General features: G+C 40.2%; 2 protein-coding genes across 3 annotated transcripts in view; one reads left to right on the forward strand and one right to left on the reverse strand.

Annotated features, from left to right (window-relative positions):
* Window positions 1-10,708, forward strand: part of CDKL2 (cyclin dependent kinase like 2) — a 33,710-nt gene extending 23,002 nt beyond the window's left edge. Inside the window, exons 11-14 of one of the 2 annotated variants that reach the window (XM_007455435.1) lie at window positions 3,400-3,523; window positions 3,753-3,859; window positions 9,385-9,473; window positions 10,469-10,708. In XM_007455435.1, the coding sequence (XP_007455497.1) occupies window positions 3,400-3,523; window positions 3,753-3,859; window positions 9,385-9,450 (297 nt within the window). In that variant the 3' untranslated portion in view covers window positions 9,451-9,473; window positions 10,469-10,708. The remainder of the gene's footprint in view (window positions 1-3,399; window positions 3,524-3,752; window positions 3,860-9,384; window positions 9,474-10,468) is intronic. The other variant, XM_007455436.1, reaches the window with a different exon arrangement.
* A 6,570-nt stretch (window positions 10,709-17,278) lies between these two features.
* On the reverse strand, window positions 17,279-23,696 carry ODAPH (odontogenesis associated phosphoprotein). Its single transcript, XM_007455437.1, has 2 exons — window positions 23,630-23,696; window positions 17,279-17,643 (listed from the first exon to the last, which is right to left on the reverse strand). The coding sequence occupies exons 1-2, from the start codon at window positions 23,694-23,696 to the stop codon at window positions 17,279-17,281; spliced, it is 432 nt and encodes a 143-aa protein (XP_007455499.1).
* Between the last annotated feature and the right edge of the window lie 3,264 nt (window positions 23,697-26,960).

Raw genomic sequence — 26,960 nt, forward strand, 5'->3', positions numbered from 1 at the left:
ACCTATACTTCAATAAAAAGATGTTATTATTAAAATGATATCTGTTTTAATTTTTTCAGTAATGGTAAAGTTTCTTAACCTAATGCTTGGTGATCAGTTCTTTTTTAGAGTAGATGAGAAGATAAGTTGTCTTATCTCACCCACACCAGGTTTCTGGTGGAAATAGTCTATTTATTCATTTAATAAATATTGATTATCTATTATGTTTAAGTCACTGAAGAAGAATGTCAGTCTTTCTCTTCAGGAATCTCGTGGTTTAGTAGAGAATCAACAGATTAAAACAGTGTAAGATTGCAGTAGTAGAAGCATGTCAAGATTCAGAGGTCTTCTGAAGGTTCAGAGGAGCATTATTATGCTGAACACAGCTGCCAGAATGCTTCTTTTTAAAGTTAAGTTGAATCATCATTGTTCTTCCACTCAAAACCCTCCATTGGCTTCTCATCTCTGAGTAAAGACCAAAGTGCTTTTAGGGCCTTTTAGTCCCTGAGTGACTCACTCCCTCATCCCTCTGTCCCACCCTTGGCTACTCTCATTTTTGATCACTCCATTCCAACCACATTGATTGCCTTGTTATTCCTGGAACATGGCAAGATATACTCCCACATATGGGTTTTTGGACTTGCTATTTCCTCTGTTTTAGAACATTCTTTCCCCAGATAATCCAAAGAATTTGCTTTTTCTCCTCCTTGGCTTACATGAAACCTTATTGTGAGGTCTTCCCAAATATTTTAACTCATTTTGTCTATTATTCTCTCCCCTCCCCTTGCTTAATTGTTTTTTTCCATTGCCTTACCTGACATCCTCTATTCTCTTATTTATATATGGTCTGTCTCTCCCTCCCCCTGCCCACCACCCCGAATGTAAACTTCCAAGGAAGGATTTGTGCTTTGTTTTCCTCACTGCTCTACCCCACACCTAGAACAGTGTCTAACGCATTGAAGCTGCTTAAGAAATGTGGTGGATAGATTTTTCTGCCAGGGAAGGGGAGGTATGGATGTATTCCCCAAAGAGTATTTTTCTCACACATTTCCCTTCTCTACCTCTCCCATTATCCTCAGAGCTGAAAAATAGAGCCGCCTTTTCATATCTCTCATGATTGCAATTGTTTTTCTTTTAACTATTCTTAGCTTATAATTTCTGTACCCATAATACTTTCCTTTTTGATATATCCTACTCATTTATTTGTGGATATTTTTGTGTTTTACATTCCTGGTCTGCTCTGGAAGATTATTTTGATCAGCAAGTCTTTTCAAAGTAGCCGGCTCAATACCATTTTGCTGGAATTGATATTAACCTTCTTTCAGGCGTTGCATTATCAATGCTGGCTGATAATCTTAGATCTCATTTCTGTTTATCCTTCTTTGGAATAGGCAATCAAGAAAGGAGGTAAAGATTAGTAGGGAGAAGACCCACTGGAGTCTTTTCTTAATGAAAATTAACCGAGGCAGAACTAAGGCTAAACTTTCTTCAACTTCTAGGTTGAACATCAATAGCCTTCTCCCATGCTTTATGCCCTGATTCTGAGATGTGAATACATATATTATTATAAACATCTCTTATGTATTTTATGTGTCACTTTTTTTTGTAAATTTAGTTATTTATTTATTTTTGGCTGCGTTGGGTCTTCATTGCTATGTGTGGGCTTCTCATCGCGGTGGCTTCTCTTGTTGCGGAGCACGGGCTCTAGGCGCACGGGCTTCAGTAGTTGTGGCCTGCGGGCTCTAGAACGCAGGATCAGTAGCTGTGGCGCACAGGCTTAGTTGCTCCGCAGCATGTGGGATCTTCCCGGACCAGGGCTCGAACCCGTGTTCCCTGCATTGGCAGCCGGATTCTTAGCAACTGTGCCACCAGGGAAGCCCATGTGTTACTTTTTGAGTATATAAATCTAGTAGTTTGGACTTATTATTTTATTTTATTGTTTTATACTTGCAGGTAGTTTTTTTTAAAACTAATTATTTTATTTTACAGCTGACTTGAACCTTGAGCCTTAGCACTCATTCTATTAAAAGAGCAAATAGAGGGGGCTTCCCTTGGTGGCACGGTGGTTGAGAATCCACCTGCCAATGCAGGGGTAATGGGTTCGAGCCCTGGTCCAGGAAGATCCCACATGCCACGGAGTAACTAAGCCCTTGTGCCACAACTACTGAGCCTGTGCTCTACACCCCGTGAGCCACAACTACTGAGCCTGTGTGCCACAACTGCTGAAGCCCGCTTGCCTAGAGCCCGTGCTCCACATCAAGAGAAGCCACTGCAATGAGAAGCCCACGCACTGCAACAAAGAGTAACGTCCGCTCTCTGCAACTAGAGCAAGCCCATGTGCAGCAACGAAGACCCAATGCAGCCATAAATAAATAAATAAATAAATTTATTTATTTATTTTTTTAAAAAAAGAGAGAGCAAATAGAAACAGCCAAAAGAAAGACACTCAAAAGCTCACTACAGGACTTTTGAAGACTTTCTGAGAGGCAGAGTAGCATAATTCACAGAATATTAAACTCGAGGTGTCTGGAATCTCAGTGGCTTAACACTGTCATTATACTCTTTGTGTGTATATTTCAGTATACATATGTATATGTGGATATACATGGACATACATAGGATTTCATTATGTATATGTGGTTTCTTTGCTTTTAGTAAATCATATAATCTCTCTATGTATCATCTGTTTTGAAAATGTGGAAAAGAATGTAGAGTTTCTGTGATTCTCAAATGAAACAGATTGGGAAAATGTCAAGTTCATAAAGGTGCAGAATTAAAGTGCTGCTGTGCTGTTCTTCTCTGTATTATTTTTCCAGACTTTATCAAATATGAAGTAATAGTGCTTAGAAAGATTAGGAATATGATTGAAGTTATAATTTTATACTTAAGAAACTGTATTTCTAGGAAAATGCTATTTGCTAACAGTGAGGAGTAAAACAAGGACAGATGTAAAAGAATGAGTCACAAGATTATTATTGGGAAAGCGGAAAATGTGCTAGGAGATGTGATATACATGACAAGATGAACTATTCCAAATTCATGTGGCAACAGCAACTGTGCTAAAAAGCCCAGCAAGTGTCATAAGACCTGACCTTGCTGGCCTGAAAGACCAGGACACTGATGCCCATCTTTTAACCTTGTACTGCTTGCCAGGACTTACACTGAAGTTTTGGTGGAGGAAGGAGGAGAAACTCATAGCAACAAACCAATCTGCTTGTTAGTAATTTTAATAGATTTAAAGAGGAAGAGGTTTGAAATAACTGGATGAAATTGTTTTGTATGTTATTAGTGTTCTTCAAATTTTGTATTATTCTAGCTTTTCAATTCTGTAAATGTTAGGATATGAACATAGTAGTTATGAAAGGGGGCAAGCTTACCTGGAGGCTAATTCATTTGTGTTAACCATTCTGATGATATTAGGTTGCTAGTGAAAAGAGTCTACTTCAGGCAAATAAGAAAAGAAGGGAATACTCAAAGAGAGATGTCCGTTTGCCTGAACTAAACTATAATCATCTCCCTGAACTAAAAGCCTTGGAAGGCATCGGTATGTTTGTAACGCTTTTACTTTTTCAGCCCTTTTGTTTACATTATTTAAAATGTATGTTAAATAAACTAATAGAATATTAAAAATTTATAGTAACTTTACATATTTAAGTATGTGAAAATGTACAGACTTATGTACAATAAGTACATACCAAGGGACAGATACTGAATGTGAAGAACTAGCAAAAATGTCTGATTTTCTCACTGTGTTTATGGTTATTTTTATCTAGCTCGAAATTCCAGGCTAATAAAGAAGGAGAACAAAAATCTTTCCGAATCTCGAATTCCTTCTCTGGTCGCTATTGACTTGCACACCTTCAATACTGCATTACATCAGGTATAGAAATACTCTCTGTAGGACGCGTGGAACTCGGGTCTCTCTCATATTTCCTTTTAAAGTGTCCTATGGAGAGTTTGCTCTTAAGAATTGGGCAGGTTTATTAGTGGGGTCTATAAAATTTTGCTTGTTAAATTTTGTTTTATGGCTCATTGCATTAAGTACCCTTATTACATATATATTTACATAAACATTTCCCAGCTTACAGTGATCAATTTTTCATAGATTAAAAAATTGTGTGTGTGTGTGCATGTGTGTGTGTAGCCTAGCTGTGGCTTTAATATAACTATAGGCTTTATGGTAGTTTATGATATTTCACTGCATTGATACCAAAGTTGTTACCTTTCAAAGAGTGAAACTCTTTTTGGAATAGTTTTTATTATCTTAAAATGTATTCTCCATTTGATACTTTTCCCCGGGGCAATCCATTCCATCCATGCTAAAGATTTTCTATTCCATATAGTCTTTTGCTATAATTCCTCTTACCTCTTCAGAATATTTATGTTTCTGCTACTTTCATATCAACAACAGTCATATCACTAAGAAAACTGGCCAACTTTTTAATCTCCTGAGCCATCCATAAGTAACTACAAACTTGGTATATGAATCATTGAACTTTCCCTTTACTTCTTCAAACAGATTTTCACCTTTGCTTGATGCTAGGCAACTTTTGTTTTGGAATTCTCCATCCTCATTGTTTAAGGATTTCCATTTCATAGACAGCCCCTCCATTTCATAGACAGCCCCGTATGTAGCCTCCTTCTCTATGCCGATGCTTTTTCCTACTGTTACTCTTTAAATTATTTTGTAGAGCTCTGCAAACAAGGGGAATGATATTGTTGAGGAAAACAAATTGCAGAGGCAGTTACCCAGTGATTCTGAAAAAAACATTTACAGACTGCTGCTGCTTTTGCCTTATCTCTTGCCAGCAATTTCGGGAGCAGCATCGTCAAAGCTAAACAAATTCCTGTTGTGTGAAGATGAATCACTGCCACAGATTTTACATTTAGGGACTACAGAGTCTCAGGAAATTCCTGTATACTTCTAAACTTAAATATGGATTTTAAAGCTGCAGAATTTTCCACTTGCTCTTTGTGAGCACACTATTGTTCAAATCACTTTTCAGGGTTGACATAGCTCAATCTAGTTTCATGCAATGGAAGAAAGGCTTTGGCTGCCTTCCCACTTCTTCAATATTTTTATTTCTCATTCGGAACTAATCCTTTTATATTTATAAACTGGTTCTGCATTTTTACTCTCAGGTTATTTGTTAAATTTCCATTTGCATTTAAAATAAAGAAGAAAGTAGGTGTAGTGAAAAACACAAATTAACACCAAAGTAACACGAGCTTATGTCTGGAAAATCTGAGTGGAAAGAGAACAGGAGACTGAAAGCAAAAGGCCTGCTGGCAGAGGCTGTGACCTGCCTTGCAGTCTTACTTTATGGTATTCATCTATGCACTGAACTACATTTTGTTTCTGTACATAACACAAACATTTTCACATTTATGAAACTCTATGATGTACCTCTGGAACAATCTGTAAGATAGATTTTGTAAGTAAAATATTACTTAATCCATGGAATCTGTCTCCACTCCCTCACCCCCTACATGCTTACATGTCTTACGTACTTATAGACATAGCTTCAGATTTTTTCCTCTAAGCACTGTTTTCTTTATCCCACAAATTTCGATATGTTGTATTTTCATTATCATTCCATTCAAACATTAAAACATTTTTCCTTGTAATTTCTTCTTTAACCCAGTAATTATTTAGAAATGTGTTGTTTAATAGTTAGATATTTGGGCGTTCCTTAGATATTTTATTATTAATTTGTAATTTAATTCCATATGGTCAGAGAATATACTCTGTATGATTTTGATTTTTTTAGATTCACTGAGATGTGTTTTATGGCCCAGCACGTGGTCTATCTTGGTGAATGAACCTTGTTCTCTTGAAAATAATGTATATTCTTTAGTTGTTGGATATAGTATTCTATAAATGTGAAATCCAATTAAGGTTGATGGTGTTGTTTAGACATTCTATATCCTTGATGGTTTTTTTGTTTAGTTCCATCAGTTCCTGAAAGAGTGCTGTCAAAATCTTTTACTGTGATTGTGGAATTATCTATTTTCCTCTTACATCTGTCTGTTTTTGCTTCATGTATTTTAAATCTGTCTTATTAGGTACATACACATTTATACTTGCTTTGTCTTCCTGATACATTCTCCCTTTTATCATTATGAAATGTCTCTTTCTCTCATGGTGCTCTGTGCCTTGAAGTCTATTTTATCTGAGATTAAAGTAGTCACTCCAGCCTACTTCCACTTATTTGTTTCCATAGTATATCTTTCTACTTTCATTTACTTTCAACCTATCTGGTTTTGTATTTAAAGTGTTTCTTTTGCCAACAGCATATAAATTAGGGTCTTCCCTTTGTAGCTATTCTCTCAATTCTGATTCTTTTAATTGGAATGTCTGTCTGTTTTCTATTTCTGCAAACAAATTACTACCAACTTAAAACAATCTCCATTTATTATAGGTTCCATAGGTCAGAAGTCCAGGCACGGCTGCTGCTCTCCTTAAGAGTCTCATGGCCTGAAACCAAGATGTCAGCAGGGCTGCATTTCTTTCTGGAGGCTCGCGCGGGTATCCGTTTCCAGGCTCATTCACGTTGTTGGCAGCATCTAGTTCCATGTGGTTGTGGGACTGAGGTCCCTGTTTCCCTGCTGGCTGGCTCCTGGGAGTTGTTCTCCTTCTCAGCTTCTTGAGGCCACTCACATCCCTTGGCTCATGGCCTAATTCCATGATCCTCAAAGCCAGCAACAGTGGTTGTACCTTTCTTACTCCTTGACTCTCTCTTACGTCCCCTTCTGCCTCATCTTTCTGACGTTCTTCCCATTTTAAGGGCACATGTGATTTCTTGGGCCCACCAGGATAATCTCCCTATCTTAGGGTCAGCTGATTAATAGCATTAATTCCATGTGCAAAGTCCCTTCACAGCAATAGCTAAATTAGTTTGATTGACTAGCCAGGGACAGGAATCTTAGTGGAATATCTTTAGAATCCTGCCTACCACTAAATATTTAGGCCATTAACATTAATGTGATTATTGATATGTTTGGATCTAGCTCTATCTTTTTATTAGTTGTTTTTTGTTTTCCCTTTCCAGCCTTCTTTTGTATTTGAATATTGTTAGTATTGGCTTTTTGGAGATACCTCTTTGCATTATTTTTTAGTGACTTCTCTAGGGATTACAGTATACATAACTAATCTTTCATAGTCTACTTAGAGTAATTGTACCACTTATAAAATGTAGAAACCTTGCAAATGTATTTCCGTTCCTCCCACCTGAACTTTATGTTACAGTTTGCATTTGTATTTTGTTCACATACATTGAAAACCTCACTATACTATGTTATACCTTGTGCTTTCAATAGTCATAAGTATTTTATGGGAAGAAAGTAGTTTTCTATGTTTACCTAGCTACTTACTGTTTCTGTTGTTCTTCGTTCTTAAAGATTACAGTTTTATTTTCTGAAAGACCTCCTTTAGTGTTTCTTGCAGAGCAGGTCTGATGGTGACAAACTCTTTTAGTTTTCTTTCATTTGGGAATGACATTATTTTGCCTTCTTTCCTGAAATATATTTTCACTGGATATAGAATTTGAGTTGGTAGGTTTAAAAAATTTCTTTTTCTCTCAGGACTGTAAAGGTATTAATTCTCTGTCTTCTGATCTCTATGATTTCTGGTGGGAAATTCTCAGGTATTTGAATTGTTACCCTTAAGTAATGTTTCATTTTTCTCTAGCTGCTTTCAAGATCTAATCTTTTTTTTTTTTTTTTTTTTTTTTTTTTGCGGTACGCGGGCCTCTCACTGTTGTGGCCCCTCCCGTTGTGGAGCACAGGCTGCGGACGCGCAGGCTCAGCGGCCACGGCTCACAGGCCCAGCCGCTCCGCAGCATGTGGGATCTTCCCGGACCGGGGCACGAACCCGTGTCCCCTGCATCAGCAGGCGGACTCTCAACCACTGCGCCACCAGGGAAGCCCTCAAGATCTAATCTTTACCTTTTGTGTTTATTAGTTTGAATATGATATGTCTAGGCATAGTTTTCTCTGAGTGGATCCTTTTGGAGTCTGCTAAGCTTCTTGAATCTGTAAATTTATCTCTATTACCAAATTTGGGAAGTTTTTGGTCACTATTTCTTCAAACATTTTTTTCCTGCCTAATTTCTTTCTCTTCTCCTTCTGAAGTTCTAATGAATGACATATATGTTAGACCTTTTGATAGGTATTTTCTCACAGGTTCCTGAGACTGTTCACTTTCTTCAATCTTTTTTCATTCTATTTTTCAGATTGAGTAATTTCTATTGATCCTTCCTCAAGTTCTTTGACTACTTTGTCACTTCCTTTCTGCTATTAATTTTAAAATTTCAGATAATGTATTTTTTAGTTCTAAGATATCCACTTAGTTCTTTTTTAGAAATTCTATTTCTCTACTAAGAATTCCTGTTCCTTCGTTCATTCCAAGTATGTATAAATTTCCAGCATCTGGGCCACCTCTGGATTGCCTTTACCTTTTGACTGCCTTTTCCCTTGAGAATGAATCACACATTCCTGGATCTTTTTATGTCCAGGAATTTTGAATTGTATCTCGGATATTGTAAACGTTGTATTGTATAGTCTCTGGGTCTTGTTATAATCTTCAGGAGAATGTTGAAATTTTTATTTTAGTAAGCAGTCACCCAAGTTTTGTTTACACTGTAAATTCTGCCTTACCTTCTGTGAGAGGTGGTTTAAATCTCAGTTCTCCAAGTCTTTGTCATCCTAGTTTGCATCTGTCCTGCACTTGTGTAGTTCAGGGCTTAGTTGGAGGCTTGTACAAGTGATTAAAATCTCATTCACTTCTCTAAATTGAATTTAGACTATTGCTATGCTGTTGGGAGCTATCCCATGCATGCATACCTCAGGAACTGGACGGAGACTTCTGTGGGTTTATACATAGAATTATAGGGTCCCCTTTTTCTGGTTTCTCTGACTATAAATATGGGGTTCCTTTCAGACTTTTAGCTTCTTGCACTTCTTTACGACTCTGAGACTAGGGCTTGCCCTTTGGGCAAAGTCATAGAAGTGAAAAACAAACAAAATTGGAAACCTACCCCCTTGTGAAGGGATACATCTCCAAGTTTTGACTCTTTTCCTTAATCCTCAGTTGTTTTTCTATTTTATTCTAAAGGGTTTTGTTTTGTTTTGTTTGTTCATTTATTTTGGTGATAGGTAGACATGGGTTATAGTGGGTTTACATTGCCCTGGCCCATCAGAAGTATCTTTTAACATATGTATCGACAAAGAGGTCAAAGACTAAGATGAAGCCCTTGCTTCATCTTCTGTGTAAGTAGCTTGAGCTATGACTAGTTCCCAAGTTCTAATCATCTGATATTTGAACAAGAATTGGGATTTTGAGGAAGTAAGACGTTGAGACTCTATAATGCTGAGACTCTGTAATGCTCAATTATTAACTTGTAGGTATCAGGATCTCCCCTGTCAGATGACTCAGAGGCCGATTTGCCTCGAGTGGAACACCAGCACTGACTGTCATTTTGGTTCTGAGCTGGGTAAGTCTGATTTCTCACCCTTGAAGCTGTGTAACCTTTCATGGGAACTATTCTGTAGCTTTGCTGAAGCAACACATTCTACAGCTGAAACATTCTCCAATGATTGACTCTATGAGAACTCTTGATAGACCAAGAGTTGTACTACTTAACAAAACAGGAGTAGCTTTTGTCTCTGTGATGAAATCCCTTTTCATAGCGCTTGCATCTCTTGCTTTTAAACTAATCTCCTGTATTTTATTGGATACAGTAATGTGAACTTAGGGTGACAAGTGCTCCAGAAGGATAAATACTTATCTCCCGTATCAGTCATTTGCCCTTTGGGTTTATAAAGCAAGAAAGAGTAAATGATTGCTTGGTAATCTTTTTCCTAATAAAGAGGGATCATACCAAGTGATTGCCTTCCTTTTAAATATAACTTTTTAGTACTGAAAAACCAAAACCAAAAAAAAGAGAGAAAAAAATCAGACCTTTTTGGGTGATAATTTGCTATGTGAGTTCACACAAGTCATTCAAAAATAAAATCCTGCATTCTTATAACTGTGTTGTTGGAGTTAACCTGTTAACCTCCACAAAGCATTTTGAATGTCTGTGACATCAAATGTGAATTTACTGTGACGTGCACAAATCTTAAGTTTTAATTTCTCATTTTTACAGGTCCCTTCCAAGGGCCTAGTAGAAGTCATTGCAATGCATTTGCTATACATACTGCATAAACTGCAAGCTCTATAAAACTTGTATCTGTTTTGTCAAAATTAGTCATTATTTACACAAAAGGAGATGTTGTGCTACACATGGTAGTTTTGGTGGATAATTATCCTGAAGACTGTCTTTAAAATCTTGTTTTTTATACATATGATCTAAGGTTTTCTTAGACCATGTAATACCTACCAATACTGTCAATATATACAATATGAGAAAGCAAGTGAGGTAGAAATCAATTTCTAGGAAGAATATATGTAAACTATTTGGTGGCATATGTCCCCCTTTGCTTTTAGATGCTGCCCCAGCACTTGAGATGACATCCTTGTGCAACAAAAGTGCTGATATCCTAGAACTAGAGATTCGTGGTTTTGAGCGTTGACTTCTGAACTGACTACATTTTCTGAGAAGGACCTTGCAGCAGAAGAAAAGACAAAGACATCCATGTGTTTCAAAGGAAAATTGAACAATTGTCCCTTCCCAACTGTTATCCCATCACTTTTCAAGTCCACTGATGCTATTTCAAGATGTATCCAATGAAAGAATAGTGATAAGGTTCTTGTTACATGAATGTGTATTTAATATTAGTAGATCGTGTATTTAAAGTGAGTAAAAAAAAAAAGGGAGAAAGAGAGAAGCATTTAAAAGGTCATGTTATTTATGCATTGAATCTTGTGTGTTATTTGTATAAATGTGTACATTTATTTGGGAGTGGGTTTGGTGGTGGTAGGTGATAAAAACTAGGATCAGTTGAAGAAAATGAAAAAAAACCTGGGATCAGTAGGAGAAAATGTTTCCTTTACCCTAACTTAACTATAAAACACATTTAAAAATCTTGCTTATTTCTAGGCTTTAAGGAGAAGTGTAACTGCTCTCTGTGGATAGATGTACATCTTTGGTTTCTGTGATTATTGTTGATGTTGTGCGCAAAGAAGCCTTTTATTTCTAATGACCTAGTATGACTCTGGCATTGGATAGTCCTCTGTTTTATAAGATTCTGGTGCTAATGTTCTTGTGTGTAGGAATGTGATTGGAACAAGAGTGGTGAAGGAGAATTTTGTACGTTTACCTTGGAGCTGCGTACTGTGCTTCTCATTAAAAAAAAGAGGTAGACATACAAAATTTGGGGATGGAAGCTGGGTTACCAATTGACTAGGGCTGATTACTCTTTTCTGGGCCAGTTGCTATGGAACTCCCCAGCTGGAGAAGTTTTGGGGAGGGAATATCCACTGTTAGGACTTCACTCTTGTCCCACTGATAGTTTGAAGGTGATATCAGAAAGAACCTAGAGACGTTTCTGTCTCCTTGGGTCCTCCAAGGCCTCCCCCAAAGCTTTTCACAAGGTGCAAAATCATTTACGTACAGCCCACGCATCTTTTCCAATATACTGGTTCACAACTTTTAGGTGGGAGACTGAAACCAGTTGGACTGCAGGTTTTGGTTTCTGGGTTGTAAGTTGTGCTCTGAGTTCATTATCTTAGAGGATGGCTGTTAAGGGGGCCAGAACTTGTGTGGACTTTTTTTTTGCCTTAACCAATGAGCAATACGTTGTTTTTTTCGAAAAGGCACTGGCTAGAACTTAGCCCAAACATTTAACTAGCACTCTTCTCTATTACTCTAAAGAGCTTAATATTGAAATTCTGACCTTAGACACTTGGGCTTTCAAAAGAGTAGGACATTCCAGAGGCAAAATGAGGGGCTCCAATGTAGAGTCTATAGGTGGTTCAACTGAAATTTGGTCTTGGTTTTGAAGCTCTATCTTTAAACTCTGACCAGGTGTTTGACTAGATTGGTGTGGCTAACATGCTGAACAAAATTAGTGTATAAGTATTTGTAGGCTTCACGTTAAAATATTATTATTTTATTTTTACTCTGAAAAATATTGTCAAGAGACTCTAGCATGGAAAGCAGATAATACTTAAAAGCCAAGTGTTTCTCTAGCTTATTTCAATGTTATTTTTATTTAAAGATCAGTGTGAAAATATCACCCCAGTGTCTGAGGGTCCAAGATCAATTACCTTCTCATTTGCTTTTGGTATTTTTTGTTTATTAAAACATTTTGTGAACTTTAGAATTAAAGAACTAAAAGTTATTCACTATAAGTCCAACTTGAGACTTGAGGATCGTATCTGGTTAGAACCGTGGCAGAACTTGAAAAAGAAGATCTTGCAAATTGGGGCCATTAGACACTGAACCAAAATAATCCCTTTTTTCAGTTTAAGATTACTTTGCTTTGTCTCACCTACAAAGATATGATTAAGCCACTTACTAATAGAAAATATGTGTATGTACTGGTGGAGGGAAGTGGGCTTGCTGTGTGTATGTATGTTTTAAAATTAATAAATATTATATCTTACTGAGCTCCATACATGGTTTTTACTTGAATTTATTTAAGAGACCATGAATAATGTATACAACACCGTACAGTTTTAACAAATAAGTTTGAAATAATCTGTTAATTCTCTTTTTGAAATTTTGTATATAGGGGTGGCAAGTTAATTTTCTTGTACAGCCAGTGATACAAGCAACCTGGTCCTAAAGTAGCATGTCTTGTAAAGATGACTTGGTAAAAGTTGTGACAGACTTACGCTTAGAACCTGGTTCTCCTGATTAAGAATCCTTGCTTGGTTAGAATAGCTGACTTCCTATAGAAATGGGGACACAGAAGATGTGTTTTCTTATGTGACTCTCTCATTATTGGTTCCTTTATTTTAGTTGTGCTACAATATAAGGCTGGATCTGTACTAAATTATGAGTCAGACTAGACGGAAAAATGTGCTTCACTTGTTTTCTAAATGCTCCTCTATGTAACCGAACCACTGGCAGGAATTAGAAACACCAGCATCACTGCTTGTAAGGTTTTAAGGCTAGTCCTAGAGAATTGGACTTAATGGATTTTTCTCTATTGTTTTGTGCTGTGTTTTAGAATTAGAAATGGGTCCTTAACACTCCTCTATGTGAATGAAAAATTATGTTCTCACATTGCTTTTTAAAGGGTCTTATTTTCTCTCTTTATAGCTTCAGTCATGAAGTAACTTGAAAATGTAATTACCATAAAGCTTATCTATTTCTTAACATGTCTTTCTGAGAAGTGCCTTCCCACAAATCACTCGTCATCACTTGTAAGTAACTTGTGATTTAGAGCTTTGTGTTTGTAGATGTTTGTGGATATCTGATATCGACTGTATTATATGCTGAGAAACAGAAAACAAAACAAAAACCCATCCACCAAATGTCATTTTCCTTTGCTTTCAGTGAAATTTTATTTCCCCCCATGGCGTAGCCTTATTTAATCCCTACTTGTTGTACTTTGGCAAGCCAGATCATCTCCTGTAGAAGTGAAGAAGGTTTTAGCAAAACTTTGAAAACTGTATTGTTGGTTAATGTGAATTAAATAAGAGTCGGGCTTCCCTGGTGGTGCAGTGGTTAGGAATCCGCCTGCCAATGCAGGGGACATGGGTTCGAGCCCTGGTCCGGGAAGATCCCACATGCCATGGAGCAACGAAGCCCGTGAGCCACAACTACTGAGCCTGCGTGCTGCAACTACTGAAGCCCACGCACCTAGAGCCCGTGCTCCGCAACAAGAGAAGCCACCGCACGCAATAAGAAGCCCGCGCACCGAAGAGTAGCCCCTGCTTGCTGCAACTGGAGAAAGCCCGTGCACAGCAACGAAGACCCAACACAGCCAAAGATAAATTTAAAAAAATTTAGAAAACAAAATTAAATCAAGAAAAAAAAAGAAAGAGTCAGGGAAATGAAACCAAAATATTTCAATTCAGCATGTCTTCCTGTCCCTACACTAGGGTAGGCTCTCTTATCAGTCAAGAGAACAGGTTTTTAATGTCAGTTTATCTCCATTTAGCTATCTCCATGCCTCTAGTTCTGGAAAGCGATCTCCATTAACATTGCCACTAGAATTTAAAACAATCCTTCCATCTCACAGCAATGTTCCCATTGGTTACTTCCCTCCTGAACCTGCGTTTAGTCTTCTTCCTTAGATCATCACTCCTTTTGCTTACATGTATACCTACCTGTCTGTCTCCTCCACTGTGTATTTTTTAAGTAGAAAAGCTGTTTATTAAATTGCTCCTAGACCCTCCAGAAGAGTCAGGGCCAGATTCCGAAGGCACACGGCACACTGCAAGTACAATACCCAGTGTCACCGCCCCCTCCAAAATTTCTGTGTCTCTGAAGATTGGGAACTACATCTTATTTGTCTATTTCTGTTCCACACCATCTAGCTCTGTGATTTCTACGTGACGATAATAATAGTAACCCTGTGAAGGTAGGAATGTTAGTCATGGTTTAGAGGCAAAGTGCAGTAAGTCCTCTACCTTCAATTTTTGAACTTTCAAAGATGTGAACGTGCATGTCCAATCGTGTAAGTTCATATGTCTGGCGTACACTGTCACGTGTGTGCATCCTCTACAAGTGGTTGTGCTTTTGTGTACTTTACTGTACAGTACTGTATAGAGTACAGTAGCACAGTATCTTTATTTCAAGCCCAGGATGCCTGGAAGCAAGCGTAAAAGCAGCAGTGATGTAGCTGGTACTACTGTACTTTTCAAGGTACTGTACTGTAAGATTAAAAATGTTTTCTTTATTTTTTGTGTCTGTTTTTTATGTATTATTTGTGTGAAAAATATTATAAACCTATTACAGTACGGTAGTATATAGCCGATTGTGTTAGCTGGGCACCTCGTTGGCTTTATGAACAAACAGGACTTAAGGAACGCACTCTTGGAACGGAACTCATTCGTATGTAGGGGACTTACTGCATAGGCTTTGAAAGTTAAGAAGGTTACTCAGTGTCACTCAATAAATGATAGAGCCATGGGTGTTTGTTGAAATAGATATATGGTCATGATTACTTAGATCTGGAATCAATTAAAAATTTTTTTTGTTTAGATAATAAAAACTTTGGGAGCTTAGTCTCCTGGAGCTACACGCATCCTCATCCACTTACAGGGGAGGAAGCATGTTTCTCCAGCCATAAACAAAACTTCACTTTACTCTTATTAAGCCAAATTTCGATACTGCTCACCTTGAATCAAGCATTGTAGCCAGGGGAATGGTGTGCACTGATTGCCTTGGGGCTCTGTTAAATTCCTTTGCCTGAATTAGTAACAAGAGCAAAAGGAAACAGGATTATACTGATTGGGTTAGGCTAATGACAGCCTACCCATGGAACCACCAGGCTTCCGCTTAGCTGGGGAGGCATACAGGACATGGATGCTGGAGAAAACAGTCACAGTGCTCACCAGATAAGGATGTTTTGAAGCTGCAAATGTATGCTTTCTTTTAGATTTTCACCCATTCTGCCAAATTGTCCTCCAAAAATGCCGTACCAATTTCCATTCTCACCAAGTGTCTGGGAAAGTACCTCCCTACGCCTGGACTATGGTAGATAATACTACTAATAATTTCCATGTGGACCAATCTGCTGAGTGAAGATTGTCTTGCTTTAGTTTACATTTTCTTGATTACTACTGAGGTTACACATGTTTTCATATATTTTTTCTTTTTAGATATTTATTGGTCACTTGGGTTCCTTCTTTGAAGAAAGGATACTAAAGGTCTTAAAAACTAAGGCAGATTTTAGCTTGAGTGTTGGAGATTTCCCTTTGTAGATGTGTTTCATACCTCCTGAAAACAAAGGTAAACACCAGATTCAGATAATATAACTTGGCTCGAGGTATATCGTAGATCAAAAATTATTTTAAACGGGGAAATGCAGCCCAGCCAGAAGAATGTATTTTAAATTATACTTGTTCCTAAGTAAGGTGTTCAGACCCTCTTTCTGCTGAGTCTTGGGAGGAAATAAGTTAATGCGAGAGAAGCACTTTTTCCCTTCTAGGGCAGAGGAATGAAGACGTCAGCTCTGTTCGGATGAACAGGAATTATTTAAGGAGGGTTGTGAAAGGTCTGAGCTCGAGGGTTGCTGCAGCTGGCCTTACATCCATTTCACTACGACGACACCTTACTCCTTTGGCTCCGCCCAGGGCTGTCAAGCGTGATCCAAGAGGGGGCAGTAGAGCCCCATTCACTGTAAGCGATTTCCTTCCCAAGGAGAGAAGCGCTAAAACCTGCGATAAATTTCACCTGAGGGGTATTATCTGCTCTTTTGTCCATGCAATAAAAGCCGTCTTCTTTCCCCGTTTTTAAGGGCCCAGTGTTAAGGATTGCGTAATCTATTTGAACCGCAGGGGTGGCAAGGAAGAACTGTAATAGACGGGCCATCAGAGGGTGCCGGCCGTGGAGTGGCGCGCCCTGGTGGACATTGATAGTTAAACTCTCCGTTAGTCCGGTCTTAAAGGTTTAGGAAGCATAGTGGGAGCAGATGAGACCCAACGCACGTGGCCTTTGTCTCTCTGATTGGATCAGGGCGCCCTCGCTGTCAGCAGGTGGCTGGTGACTCAGAGGTCAGCAAGGCAGAAGCAGTGGCTGGAGGAGAGCTAGGCTGGTGGGAGCGTGGGGGCAATGAGCAGGACGCGGGCCTCTCACCGCTGTGGCCTCTCCCGTCCGGACGCGCAGGCTCAGCGGCCGTGGCTCACGGGCCCCGCCGCTCCGCGCCATGTGGGACCTTCCCGGACCGGGGCACGAACCCGCGTGCCCTGCATCGGCAGGCGGACGCTCAACCACTGCGCCACCAGGGAAACCCCTCAGTTTTTTATAATTTCTTTTAAAGTTCACTTTGTAAATGCGCCTTGCTTTGTAAGTTTTCCAGTGAGTATAAAAGGGGTCATTAATGTCTCCATTTGGTTTATAACCATCTCAATTTATTTAAATGCTCTTAACTGTAATTTAGAAGATGGAGCTGATTCTTCTGGTATTGCAGTATGATAGGTATTATTGGAACAACCTATTTTAGAACTTTTCTTGTGTAAGTATCCTGTGATCATAAAAACTAAGAGGTAAGAATAATGTAGTTATTGCTTCTGTTTTGCAAACATGAATAACCTATAAACCAATATGTTCACTGCTGATAAGGGGAACAATTTCTAGTCGGTGGAGTTTAAGATGCTTAATTTTCCAGTCCAATAGTTTTAGTTTAGTCACTGAAAACAGAAATCTTTTTCTAGTCTTTCCTGAGGCCTTGGCTTCTTTTACTTCAGCACGTCTGGGGCTTCTCTCTTTTCTCTGCTTTCCTCAGAGGAGCTTCCTCTCCAGAGTCTTCTTCTGGGGAAATAATAATAAGGAGGAAGGCGACTGTGCGGCCGAAAAAATGGATGGAACTGAAAATGGTGGTAGCACATCAGAGGGAGGAAAGGTCTGTATGGGAACCTAATGTGGACTCTGGGCCTTTGTGGTGGGAAAAAATGGAAGGGACACCTGGGTGTCCTGGTGATGGGCTGGATCCTCGTCCCTGGGTTCCTTGTGGTGGGAGGAGGGGTAAGTGTAAAGATCTGGCAGTCTGTAGGCTCTGCATTATTTTGTGAGTCTCCAGGAGGGGTGAATACCTCTTCCTGTCCTGTGGGGAGAAAAGCGCAAGTCAGGAAACAGGCCTGATGACAGGAGCAGAGGGGAGAGTCTTCAGGTGGAGGCAGGGGAGAAAGAGGGGAAGAGAGAATTCTAGAGTCTCAAAGCATGTTTGAGAGAACTGCCCAGGCCAGTGAAATGAGACACGGACACTCCTTATGACCCAGAAATTCCACTCGGAATTTACCCAAGAGAAATGAGTGCTTATATCTACAAAAGACTAGTTCAAGAACGTTCACAACAGTCTTATTCACATTAACCCAAACCTGCAAACAATGCCAGAGTCCATCAATAGGAGAATGGATAAACAAACTGTGTATTCATACAATGAAAGGAAGAATTACTGATACAACAACATGGATGTATCCTATGATGTTATGTTGAGCAAAGAAGTTAGACACAAAAGAGTACATACTGTAAGATTCCATTTTTATGAAGTTCAAGAACAAGCAAAACTAATCTATGGTAAAAAAAAAAAAGTCAAAAATAGTTAGCTTAGGGTTAGTGTAGGTGTTATTTAGTGGAAAAAGTAACCAGTGAATTCTTTAGATCTCGATCTGGGTGGCTGTTACATGAATATGGAGATAGATATACACACACACACATTTATATTTACACATACATACATATATACACAAAAATACAAATGTACACACATATCTAAAATGTGATCAATATATACCCTTAAGATTTGTGCATTTGATTGTGCATAAATTATAAATAAAGAAAGAAAATTTGATGGAAAAAAAGTTATGTAAAGAAAAGGCCTGCTTCACTTCCCCAGCAGTGAAATCATTCCCTGGAGAGGAAGGGAGGGAATATCTACTTGCTCCAGGGGAATGAGCACTGAGGACCAGGATGACATTAATTTCTGAGAAGAAATTTGGATCAACCTCCAGTGTCAAGGTCTTCCCTCTAGCTGTATCATACAATCAAACTGGCTGCGAAAAAGCAAGCTTTCCTTTAGGAAATTATTTCTTCACTCCCTTAGAGACTTACCAAAACAGGCCTGGAAAGGGTTGCTGAGTGTGAATGATGGAAAAATGAGTTCCTCACAGTAAGTTGAGAGCTAGATTCCCCTCACCTTTAAAACAGCTGAATTCAGGTTTCTTGGTTGTACTGGGTATGCTTATTCATAGCCCCTTCTAGAGATTCTGTTTCACCCATAATACCTGGAAAGGTCAGTACTACACTCCTTTGTCTATGGCTGATTGGACTGTTGTTAGACACTCAACTCATTCATTGGCTGGCCAGTGACCAATCAGATTCTCACTCAAGAATTTCAACAGAGACACAGCCAGTGGAAGATGTTACTGGAAGTGGTAGGGCGGGGGCTGGAGTGTCAGGTATTGGCCAGTTGAATGTTGAATAAACAGAGAAACCAATATTTCCATAGCTGTAAAATGGGGAAAGCCTCTCAAAGAGAAAAAGAGACAAGTGCCTATGTGGTTACAGAGTGATGATGACAGTAACCTTGACTCTTGACTTTCTAAGGGCTGGTCTTTTTGAGGGCTGGCTGTACTTAAGGGCCTTGGGAATATCTTTATAATAATCACCCCACCTCCAGCTCTATTCTTTTTTTTTATGCCACCTTGAATGGGTGTCTGTTTCTTGAATTAAATACTCACCCTTTCTCCCATACCCACCCAGGCTACTGAGTATTAAAATCTTATGGCTGAAACTAGATTAAGACATTTCAAACTACAGAAGATGATTAAATCGCATATTTCTCATTCTTTTCTCTACACAATCAGATCAATTCTGAACCTTTGTAACATGAAAACTTTCTGCTGAGAATCCAGTCACTAGGGGAGAAACTAGCCTTATTCTTAAACTAAAAAAAAAATGTATACATTATTAGCTGCGTTGGGTCTTCGTTGCTATGCACGGGCTTTCTCTAGTTGCGGCGAGCAGGGGCTACTCTTCGTTGTGGTGCGTGGGTTTCTCATCGCGGTGGCTTCTTTTGTTGCAGAGCATGGGCTCCAGGCATGCGGGCTTCAGTAGTCGTGGCTCGCGGGCTCTGGAGCGCAGGCTCAGTAGTTGTGGCGCACAGGCTTAGTTGCTCTGCAGAATGTGGGATCTTCCCGGACCAGGGCTCGAACCCATGTCCCCTGCATTGGCAGGCGGATTCTTAACCATTGTGCCACCAGGGAAGTCTGAAGCTAGCCTTATTCTTAAGCTCCATCTTGACATTTTGCTATCAGATCAGGCTTAGCTAGGTCTTGGGCTCTGCCACTCAATAAGCTGGACTCCAGTTTTTAAAAACACCCACCCCTTGTGCTTTTTCTACTTCTTAAAACTGAGGCTATTCTCCACATCCTCCTGACAATGGTGATCTAGGCATCTGCAACCAGCTTTTTAAAAGCCCAGGGCCATGGATGATTTGTTTAAAGTAGTTTTTGTGGAATGGAGGAAACCGAGCCAGATACCAGTGGCTGAAATAGGTGGGACAAAATAGACTCAGAAGTGTGTAGAGTTCTCTTTGAAGTGAGAGAAGTAGAACCAAAGAAGTTTATGGCAGATCATGTCTCATTTCCTCGGGGAGGCCTTCCCTCCCTTGAGGCTGGCTTAAGGCCCCTGGCAATATGCTTCCCCAGCACCCTGTGAGTCCACTTTCATCATGTTCATCAGTCATGTGACTACTGTTCAGCGGTTGTATTCCTCCTGCACTAAAGTATCTGTCTGATCATTCTGTACACCTGGTCTCACCGCTAGCCCAGTGCCTACAGCGGACTTGAACAGACTGAGAGAAATCTCAGTTTCCATAATCTCAAAAGTTACCACATTCCTACCTCTCAGGGATAATGTGATAATTAATAAGCAAATATTTCTCATTCTGTAACATACTGACATGACACCAAAGATACTGAATATCAAACACAAAGAGCTCTTTTGCAACCATAATTAGACCAAAGTAGGTCAAATATTTAAGTGCAGATTGGAAACATTTTGAGAGGCAGAACGGCATAGGATCCCTGAGCTCTGCCGTTTAATAATTGTGTGACCATTGACAGCTTCCTTAACTTCTCCCAGTCTTCTTTTCCTTATTTGTAAAATGGAGAAAATAATACTACCTATCTCACTGGCTTGTTGTAGTGTCTAAAATAAGATATGTAAAGTGCTGAGAACATGCCTGACATATGCATTTGGTAGGTCTTAGCTGTTGTTATTGGGCCTCCATCAAGACAAGGCCTGTTGACTCTGTTGGTCATTGCTATGTCCCTAGTACCCAGAACAGTCCCTGGCTTGGCCTCATGCCCAGTACATAGCTGATTAATTGAATGAGGCAGATGTTGAGTGTAGATGCTGAGTTCCTCTCTGCAGATTTTTGTGAAGCTCAGTATTTCATTCCAGTCCCAGAAAAAAAATTTTTTTGGCCTCACTGCCTGGCACGCAGCATCTTAGTTCCTCCACCAGGGGTTGAACCTGTGCCCCCTGAAGTGGGAGTGCAAAGTCTTACCCACTGGACCGCTAGGGAAGTCCCTCCAGTCTCAGGAAAATTGCAGTAATAACTTACATTCAAAATTAGAGGATAGGGCTTACCTGGTGGCGCGGTGGTTAAGAATCCACCTGCCAATGCAGGGGACACGGGTTCCAGCCCTGGTCCGGGAAGATCCCACATGCCGCGGAGCAACTAAGGCCGTGTGCCACAACTCCTGAGCCTGTGCTCTAGAGCCCACAAGCCACAATTACTGAAGCCCGTGCACCTAGAGCCTGTGCTCCACAACAAGAGAAGCCACTGCAAAGAGAAGCCTGCGCACCGCAACGAAGAGTAGCCCCCGCTTGCTGCAACTAGAGAAAGCCCTCACTCAGCAACGAAGACCCAACGCAGCCAAAAATAAAATAAAATAAATTAAAAAAAATTAAAGGATAATAAAATAATCAAGACCCAAAATATTGCTTGGAGTTTGGACATCAATTTTAAGTGGGTTTTCTATAGTCTAGACATGAAATTCATTGTATCCTAACAACTAGTACTTTAAAAAAAAAAAAAAAGAAAGGGGGAGATGACCTTTTTTAAAAAAATATAATTATCTGCAGTCTGTGGTTATTTGGGCAGACAATAGCTGGTTTGTAGTGAACTACCCTGATTTCTAAGAGAAGTAAGTTTTATACTTGATGTATAAGTGTGCAGTTCTTCTTTTACACTTGGAGTATCACAAAAATTCTCAGGTGCCTTTAGAATCGAACCAAAAAGAAATATAAGTCCTGTGATTAATTTGCTCATAGTAACTGCAACTTAATTCATTTTGTAGACTCACAGAATAACTGGCTATTTTAGCCAAATCTCTAATTTTACAGGTAAAGACATTGGAGCCCAGTCCATACAAGTTCACACGGGCCTCTTTGAATCCTATGCTATAAGTCTAGTAGTTTCAACAGTGTGCTTTGTTACGTGCTGTGACAAATGCAGAGATGATAAAGACACGGGGCCTGCCCTCGAGAGGTGGGGAGACGCTACAAATACATGGATCTATAATGCAGAGCAGAATGCAGTATGGACCATGGCTGATACACAAATTGCTCTAAGAATTCAAAGATGTCAGAGAGAGGGAGATTGCAATTTTAAAGCTATGTGTCTTAAGAAAGCCTTATGTGAAGGTAATACTACAGTGACATTAAACGTCACCATGTGAAGCAGAATTGCAGTAAACAGAGGTGAAATCAGGAGCGGGGGCAACCATAGCTCCTGCAGTGGAGGAGAGAGAGAACAGAGTGGGTTTGGAGACCTACACATGACCCCATCTGGCAGAGCCAGGGCATGTGTAAGTGGGTGATGGCCTGGAGCCAGGGCTGCCTGGAGAGAGTGAAGCTGCATTTGAAGGTCTTTGAGGCTAGTCTGAGGGATAGTGGGGAAGAGTGAGCCTAAATCAGAAATCACATTTTAATGGTGTTTTTTAAAAAAATGTGAATAAACCTCTAATCTCATTATAACTTATTTAGCTACGTATTTACAAGGTTTCCTGAAGAGTGGTTGACTTTCTGGAAAGGTGTCCAGTGTCAGGTTTTGTTTTATGGTGCCACTTTCAGATGTCACTTTTAGCGGGTGACGTTTGCAGGTCTTGTCTTGGGAATCGGGCAGGTGTTCTTTGTAATCTGTCTCCTTGCCCTCTGATCGTCTGAGTTCATGCAGAGATTGGACAAGGTGAATTCTGGTGGCCTCACCACCACCTCTGATGTCCCTGCCCCTTTCTGTTCTGTTGTGAGCTTTGGTGAATGGGCGCAGGGAACTTGCTAGGGGATGACTAGGGTCTGACTGAGCCCCTGCAAAGCCCCAGGCCACGTGAAAGTGGTGGAGGACTCAGTTTGACTCCTGAGGTTCTCCCCCTTTGCTTTCCTGTCCCCAGGGTTTGCAAACCAATGCTCTGGCTCAGGCCATCTGGAAATTTTGTAGTGGGGGGAAAGGAAAGAGAAAGGAGTAGGGGAGACATTGAATCTAATAGAATCTTAAAGAAAGAAGTCTAGGCTAACCTCCGCAACACCAAGACACAACTGACTAGATGTGATTAACTAAAGCAGTTGATAAACAGAGACTGAACACCCACCATGGGCAAAATACCGTGCTGTTGGGCATATAAAGAGGTAGACATTGCTGTAATTCAGAGTGGAAATTGTTCGCTCTATATCAATAATAACTAGTATTCATATAGTGCTTGAAGGATGAAGAGCTTTTCTTGCATCATAGCTCATTTGGTCCTCACGACCCCCATAATAATGGACATCATTAATGCTGTCACTTCACGCTTGAGGAAATGGATATCAGAACAGTTAAGTGTGTCTAAAGTCACATAGCTAGGACTGAGACTAGGACCTTCTGATGATAAAATTCAGCCTCTTTCTCTTTAACCACACAGGCTAATGAAAGCTGACGTAAATATTTCCAGTTCATGATATGCATAATCATGGAGCCAAATTTTGTCTTTTCACACAACTTATTAATTACTGGACCCACAGTAGAATAAAAACAAAACCCTTACCTTCTGCCACAGTTACCACCACCCAGCAGACCAGTAGCCAGTAGGAGAAGCAGAGTCTGTGAGCCATGGCTTCTACCCCAAGCAGTCACTGCCTTGAACCCAACGTGTCTTAAAAGGGGTTGGTGAGTCACCCGCAACCTGATTCAGGGAGTTTTCATTTGCATAGTGGACCACAGGGATTAGGGCTTGCGGTGTGAGGGTAAGAAATCAGCAAGGAAATACCAGACAGTATTTGTCAACCAGAGCTTCTTGTAATGACAGCCAAACATCATTCACCTGTCCTTGGTTGGAGTTGGACTGTGGACAACCACGCCCTCACTATCCTTTTAATTCCTTCAAATCTTTCCCTCTTAGTGCCTTCTCATTACTTGTGTATATAGGTCTCCCTCAGCAAGAGAAAGAATCTGTCCAGGAGATGTTCAGCACGGCTTCCCTCTGTGTAGCTTACTTACTTAACAAAACCAAACAGGACAGGGAGGACATTATCTAAAGGCTTTGTGACCCCAGCAGTTTGAAGAGGCTGTTCACAGATCTCGGATCAGGGATTACGACTCCTCTGCTTTTGTCAAGGAGCCAAGAGCAGCAGAGTCAGAAAACTGTCTTCTCTAGTAGCCATCATGGTCACTGTCTAAACAAACATGAAAATTTTGGGAGATTAACTTAGTGATTTGCCCTTCCAAGGCCCCCTCTGATTCATCAAACTGCCTGTAAGATGCCTGGTTTGTTTCCTGTCAGCTGCTGGAGGAATGGGAGTGGGCGGTCACAAGTGCTTAAAACGACGGACCTTGGAGTTAGAGATGATCATACTAAGTGAAGTAGGTCAGAAAGAGAAAGACACGGGCTTCCCTGGTGGCGCAGTGGTTGAGAGTCCGCCTGCCGATGCAGGGGACACGGGTTCGTGCCCCGGTCCGGGAAGATCCCACATGCCGCGGAGCGGCTGGGCCCGTGAGCCATGGCCGCTGAGCCTGCGCCTCCGGAGCCTGTGCTCCGCAACGGGAGAGGCCACAACAGTGAGAGGCCCACGTACTGCAAAAAACAAACACCATATGACATCATTTATATGTGGAATCTAAAATACGACACAACTGAACTTATCTATGAAACAGAAACAGACTCACAGACACAGAGAACAGACTTGTGACTTCCAGAGGGGAGGGGGATTGGGGGAGGGATGAATTGGGAGTTTGAGATTAGCAGATGCAAACATATATAGAATGGATAAACAACAAAGTCCTATTGTATAGCACAGGGAACTATATTCAGTATCCTGTAATAAACCATAATGGAAAAGAATATGAAAAAGAATATATAGGTACATATGCATAACGGAATCACTTTGCTGTATACCAGAAACTAACACAACATTGTAAATCACCTATATTTCAATTTTTAAAAATGTATGGTCTGGCAAAAGGGTACCTTCTCCCCAGTGTATCTCCCACTAGGATCTACTTAGGGAGAGAGAGATAAACAAAGAGCAATATAACGCAGCATATAAATGTTGTTATAGAGGGTACAGGCAGAGGGCAGCAGCTCAGAGAAAGAAGCAATCAGCTCCATTTAGGGGAGTCACATTTGACAAGTGCCATTTGAGCTGGGTATTAAAGGCTAGGGAAGACCTTGTTAGACAGTTGAGGGACAAGAAGATGAGCATGAATCTAGATAAGAAGACAGGAAGAGGCTGACATGATGGGAAAAGGAGTGAGCAGTACAGGATGAAGGTGCCTGCAGCAAAGAGATGGAAGTGGAACAGGAGAGATCGGCTTTTATTCTCCATGCTAAGAAGGTTGGACTTTTTCTCGTAAGTGATGTGCAGCCAGTGAATGATTTTAAGTTGGAAGCTGATATGATTACATTAGTGAAAAAATATATAAATAAATAAAGAAAATAAAACAACTCTCAGGCTGCAGGATGGATGGAGGATAGACTGTAGTGGGGAGAAGTTCACATACATTTATGAAATGTAATAGCTGGGGAAGAGATAAATTAGGAGTTTGGGATTAATAGATACACACTACTATATAAAAAATAGATAAATAACAAGGACCTACTGTATAGCACAAGGAGGATATCCTCAAGGAGGATACAGGCCACCAGAATGGCAGCAGTTGAGGTTAGAGATGAGGAGAGCCTGAACCAAGGCAGATTAAGCAGAGACAGAGAGTATATCTGAGGACTATTTAGGACGTGAGCGGACCAACTGACCATGTGAGGAAAGAGAAGTGACGGACAGCTCAGGTGGCTGGATAGAGATGGCGTTACCTGAGATGGGGCAGAGGAGGGGAGGGAGGAATATACCGAATGAAGTTCGTGTCACTGTTTTTGACGTGCCTCTGAGATATCCAGGTGGGGACGCCTTAGTAATGTGTTTTAAATATGCTTCTGGAATTTAGGGGAGCAGTCAGGGTTAGATTTATAGATTTGGGAAAGGGTGAGATTATCTAGGCAGAGAATTGGGAGAGTGAGAGTAGAAAAGGGCCACGGACATTTAAGAGGCAAACAGAGAGAGAGAGAGACAGAGAGAGAGACAGACAGAGAGAGAGAGAGAGAGAGAGAGAGAGAGAGAGAGAGAGAGGAAGCAACAGAAATGGTGGAAGAGGCAATAATCAGAGAGGCAGGAGGAACAGCAGGAGAAAATGGTGACTTGGATGCTAGGAACAGAGAGAGTTTTAATAAGCGAGAGGGATCTACAGTAACAAATGCCAAAGCCAGGATCCTTAGTCAGCCTCTGAGTGGCAGGGAGTAGAGGTCAAAAGAGCAAAACATTCTTCTGATTTTGGCCCTGGAGATGCCTGGGCAAAAACAGATTATGCCCCAAGGTTGGGAGGAAGGGAAATATCCCATAATCAACTTGTGGTGATCCACATTCATGAAAGAACCTAGGTAATCTGAGATTGCTGGAAATTCACAAATTATTTCTGGCTATCTTTAGGCTTCGGAGACATACCTGCCACCACTTGTTATCTTGGAAGGTTTTGAAGAATTTCTAACTAGTCATTTATACTTTGTGTTAATTATTTTTACTTTTGCACACAGGTTTGATTATCACCAGACGCTCACTTTTCAGTAACAATCACTCCTGACTCAGGTGACCTCAGACATAGAGCTAAGAGATTCTAGGTCATTATAGATTATAAATGAAATTAAATGAACCATATTTTTGCTCACAGAGAACTATCAATCAGAAAAAAATCACAAAATAATAAACACCCAGCATTCAATTTCATCAACTTAACACTATTGTATCAGAGAGAGCTTCTCTGTGTAGTTTTAGATTTTGGCGCTCATGGTGAACTCTGCCGGGCTACCCTTTGGTATTAGCTGTTCCTGC

This window comes from Lipotes vexillifer, unplaced genomic scaffold (assembly GCF_000442215.2).
Source record: "Lipotes vexillifer unplaced genomic scaffold, Lipotes_vexillifer_v1.1 scaffold749, whole genome shotgun sequence".
Taxonomy (NCBI): Eukaryota; Metazoa; Chordata; class Mammalia; order Artiodactyla; family Lipotidae; genus Lipotes; species Lipotes vexillifer.